Source organism: Montipora foliosa, chromosome 7 (genome assembly GCF_036669935.1).
Source record: "Montipora foliosa isolate CH-2021 chromosome 7, ASM3666993v2, whole genome shotgun sequence".
NCBI lineage: Eukaryota > Metazoa > Cnidaria > Anthozoa > Scleractinia > Acroporidae > Montipora > Montipora foliosa.
Genome location: NC_090875.1, coordinates 16,225,935 through 16,230,934, shown reverse-complemented (window position 1 = coordinate 16,230,934; position 5,000 = coordinate 16,225,935). Strand labels below are relative to the sequence as shown.

General features: G+C 39.5%; 1 protein-coding gene across 1 annotated transcript in view; it reads left to right on the top strand.

The window, feature by feature from the left end:
- Positions 1 to 5,000, top strand: part of LOC138010847 (centromere protein K-like) — a 22,516-nt gene that overhangs the window by 8,857 nt on the left and 8,659 nt on the right. The window contains exons 5-7 of the mRNA XM_068857875.1: positions 1,980 to 2,058; positions 2,879 to 2,925; positions 4,497 to 4,579. Coding sequence (XP_068713976.1) covers positions 1,980 to 2,058; positions 2,879 to 2,925; positions 4,497 to 4,579 — 209 coding nt within the window. The remainder of the gene's footprint in view (positions 1 to 1,979; positions 2,059 to 2,878; positions 2,926 to 4,496; positions 4,580 to 5,000) is intronic.

The following is a 5,000-nucleotide window of genomic DNA, read 5'->3' as shown; positions in this document are numbered from 1 at the left end:
AAAATTAAAATCTAAGAATACAGTACAATCAAATCAGGCCTTTTATTTTATTTTATTTTATTTTATTTATTTTTTATTGTTTACGTTTGGTAATAACAAAACAAATGACTACATTAGGACAACACTTAGCTACAACACACACACACACACACACAAACTGCATTAAGGCTACCTATGCTGATAACAACAAACTGAGAATATTAAGTTATCACGTTTCGACGAGGCCGCGAGAGTTGTGAACACTTCTTCAATACGTCATTGCCCTTGTCTACAATACTTGCCCCACTTTTGAAGATGAAAAGCCAAACTCTTTCCACTTTTTGAAATAGCAGTCTCCAACTCATAAAACAGCTTTAATTTTAGAAGTACATACTCGGAGAGATGGTACGAGAGCGTTGATTCTACAAATAATATACGTACTGCTTAGCAATAAGCAGGACGTGATTAAAAAAACAAGAAATTGTCTTTGCGCTCCCAACTACCAAAAATTATATCCGCCTTAGTAAGTAAATCTACTGTAACACCAAGATCATTAAGCCAGTCCGAGAGAACCTTCCAGAACGAGAGAACATAGGGGCAGGAAGTAAACAAGTGCTCTAGAGATTGGTCCGCATCTGCACAAAAAGAACAGTCAGATGATAGTTTCATACCAACCTTTTTCAAATAGACATTCGTTACTTAATATCTATTTAATATTTTCTACTGAAATTGTCGAGTCTTTGAATCCATTGCAACAGTGAAAGGAAGGCTATAGATCTTCTTCCAATCTAAAACGACATTAGCATATTCTTTTTCGTATTTCGATTGAGCTGTCGGTTGTTTAATAACCCTAGAGCGAAGTTCTTTGTACACTACCTTAGAAACCACTTTGCCAAACCATTTTGACCATTCAAACAAAGTTGAGTATGGTTCTCTGAATCAAAAGGCTCTGGATTGACATACTGATATATCTGGAAAGACTGACGATACTTTGTTGGCAAAGCATCGCACAATGCAAGGCCTTGCCTGATTTTGTAGACTGATTGCTCTGAAGGGTTTTTTCGTACAGTACAATTTTTTACAGTGCTCTGTATGCATCCATGGTTGTGTGATGGTGGGTGTAAAGTGCAGGTTGCAGGTTGCAGGTTGCGGGTTAGGGTTGCAGGTCATTGTTTTACCATAACTGAAACAACCCAAACCTTTACAAAAATGCTAACCTTAGGCTTAAACGTTAGAGTGGTTTTCAATTGAGTGTCGAAAGTAATTAGCAAGTTGCTTTGGTTTATGATTAGTTCACTCAGTGATTGGTTCAAAGTTTTCGCGCCACTTTTTCAACCAATCAGAAGTGAAACCAAAACCAACCGTGGCTCGCGCGTGCACATTTTCCCACGCTTTATGTCGGCTACGTGTAATTACTTCGCGTTTTGATTGGTTTACCGGAAAGTCTCCATCCTTTCTGACTGGCTAAAGTAATCGCTTTGGTTTTGGTTTTACGACACTCAATTGAAAATCGCTCTATTTAAAGCTGCATATAGTGTTTAGTCCTAATGTTAGTGTTAGTGAAGGTTTGGGTTGTATCAGCCGTGGTGAAACATTGACCTGCAACCCCAGCTAACCTGCTACCTGCAACCTGCAGGCCACATTTTCCAGTTTGACAAGTTATCCACATGTACCTATGGCACTGTATCTTTATTAGCATGTCTTTGCATTTTCAAATAGTATACAGTATTACTTATGCATTTTCAAAAAGAATACAGTATTACCAGAAACCGATAAGGGTTGAAACGTGGAACGGTCCCTTGTGTGCTGTCAAACAAGCTTCTGAATATTCAATTTGCTAAGTACCATATTTGGAACAACAACAGCGAGGGGTTTCCAAATATGGTACTTAGCACTGAAACATTCAACCAATCAGTTCGCACTGAATATTCGGAAGCTGGGAACGCGCGTTAAACGTTTCAACCCTTATGGGTTTCTGGTATTACTTATGGCATTCGTAGGTACATGAAAGAATATTACGGGCAAAAGAAAAGAAACTTCAGGCGGAAATCATAGCACTGGAAAACCAAGGACTTCAGGGTGAGGTTTTTTTTTTAAGATTGAAAATGAACTAAATGGAGTTGGCTGGATTTGATTTAATTTTACCAAATTTCAATGCTTTTGTTGTCACTCACGAAATACCAGTTTGTTTTCGGAAATGTAAGAAAGGATATGACGTGATTTTTATGATCATCACTATAAAGCGCTAGCATACCACTGACTTTCACGCATATTTGCTTCAATTTTACAGTCAGATCTCAGATTAAAACCTCTCGGGAAACATTGAGTACTGAATTGAGTACTGAAATTTGAGTCAAGGGTGACCGTAAGAGGCATTGAAAAGTGTTGTGATTTCACCGCTAGGAGGAGTCTCTTTTATTTTTGCGTTCGCTGTTCTGACGAGTACGGGAAAAGCGGCCTCTGCCATGGGTCAAAACTAACTTTGATCTAACCGCCGTCCACGACCTTGGACTGTACTGTTCGAAACGCATGCCCCATGATATGTTTGCTGACTGTGACTTGAGCCCGCTGTGTCTGGCGCATTCCTTTACAGTAACTCCGTTGTTGTTAAGTGAGCCCGTACAACATTTGAAGTATCTCGTGAGGTTTCGGTCGGTAAGTAACCCCCGCGCATGCTCAACATAGTGAGTTTCGACGCATGGCGGAAGTCTCTTTTCACGCACTCGTCAGCCCCGCGAACGCGAAATAAAAGATACCTCTGGTAGCAGGGAATGTGATCTAAAGACGAGCCCAAAGCCAGCCTTCCGACATTACTCTTTTCTATTGGACCTTGCTAGAAAAAAGGCGGTTGTGCTTTCTTTGCCATTTTGTCTTATTTTTTTCTTTTAACTTCATTTAGTAACGTCAACCAATCCTGAGTACACAGAGGCTCGTCTTAAAAGCCAGGTAAACAACCCCAACAAATTAACAGTAAAACGGTAATGATACATGTAGCTATCTTTTTGTTTCTTTTTTAAGTTAATGATTTTCTGAATCCAGAAAACAAATTTGGTGGTTTGCACTTGTTGGCCTCTTTTTGAAAAAAGTCTTTAAGGAGTATAATTGCAACGGCATCCGTGAGAAAATTAGGTTTCCTTTACAATATGAAAAGTATGTGTTCTTGTCACCAAAGTTTTGCACTTAGAGGCGAAGTGAAATTTCATAGAGCACTTTTCAAATTACTGTCGAAAGTAATTACTCGATTGCGATTGCTACGCTCATTGATTGGCTTAAAAACTCGCGCCAGTTTTTCAACCAATGAGAAGAGAAACGAAAACCAATTGCGACTTGCACACGCCCATTTTCCCGCGCTTCGAGCAGGTTACATGTAATTGCCTCTAATTCTGATTGGCTCGTCACGCTGTCTGCACCTCATGTAATTGGTTGGAGTAATTGCTCTGGTTTATGTTTTACGACAGTCAATCGAAAACCGCTCTAATGCCAGTTTATCATTAATCATAAGTGCTTACACGGAAGAAGCAGGTAGGTTAGACCCATCATTGTTGTTGAATGAGAAAAACCTTAGTATCCGTAAAAAACCGAAGCAACTCCCGCCTGGGGCAAGTCCACACGCAAATTATTTGGAAGATTTTGAAGAGCGAAGCACATAAAAATAGACACCAGTGGTATTCAATGATGTGGAAATAAGTGTAGTGTAGTTTATCCGAAAAGCCCACAATACCGGCCACTGAATTCGGCCCATTTCAGAAAGGGGCAGGGATAGCTTGCTCGCGGGCCAGTATCTGAACCTGGGTCACAATGGTAGAAGGGACGAACTTTCGTCGCGGTGCTACCTGTGTGTGGATCAAGATATGACGTGAATTTCTAAAGCAGGGAAACATTTGCACTAGGGCCATTGTTGAGAAAAAGAAACCGAAGTTAGAAATTATCATCATCATCTTCATGAGCAGCAGCAGCAGCAGTAGCGACAACGTCATCATCATCATCATCATCATCACTATTATCAACGTCATAATCAGCATCATTAACGTCATTATCAACGTCATCATCATCATCAGCAGGAGCCTCTATCTCCACTAATTCCTTGAGTCACCCCTTTCCTTTAGGAACAGGTTTTTCCCTCGAAAAATATCATATTTCCCTTGACACTGAGATAGCTTTGTTTTGGTTGGCTTTTACAACAGTGGGCGTGCTGAATCTTCCAAGGGAGGCGTTCTATAAATCTACTCGGGAAAGGGTTGACTCCAAGGCCAAGTATAACAGAAAGAGGCTTCTGTCTTCAGCATTATCAACGTCTCCATCATCATCTACTTCATCATCAATGTCATCACCATTATCAACAGTATTATCATCGTCATCAGCATCTGCATCCTCATATTCATCGTAAAATGCCAGGAGGATTTGAAAGGCTCTCAAAATCTTGTTGGGTGTCTCTCTCATTTAAATTAAATCGATACAGCTATGGTTTTACTTCAGAAGTACGTTCTCTCTTTTATCCTGGCTTTGTTTCAAACTAGTTGCTTACGAGTATAAACCAGTTGGAAGAAACTTTGAAAATAGTCAAAGGCCAGCGAAAAGAAGTTGAAGAGGATCTAAAAAGGTGACATATTGCTCTATGTAATTCCACCGTTATGAGAATATGATGAGTAAAAGGGAAGTGTTAGTGACGTTTTACGCCTGTATATTTGGCCCGAAATAAGTGATGTCGAAGTTCATGAGAAGGGTTCCGCATAAACGCTTATCATTTGTTCATTCTTTTTTATCAAGTTTGTGGGATTTGGTGTTACAAGAAGTTGAGTTGTGAAGCCGTGGGAAAAGCACTTGTAGTCAGGGGTGTATTCAATTGTCCTTATTCCAGAATAAAGTTTTTTTTTCTTTCTAACCCCTTGGATAATTTTGAGATTATCAGAATACAAGAGAGGTTTACAACATAATTTCCTGGCAAAATCTTATTTCTTTCCAAAAAAGTCTAGAGGTTATTCTTTCTATTGTTATTTAAGAATAGGGTAAATCGAAAACAT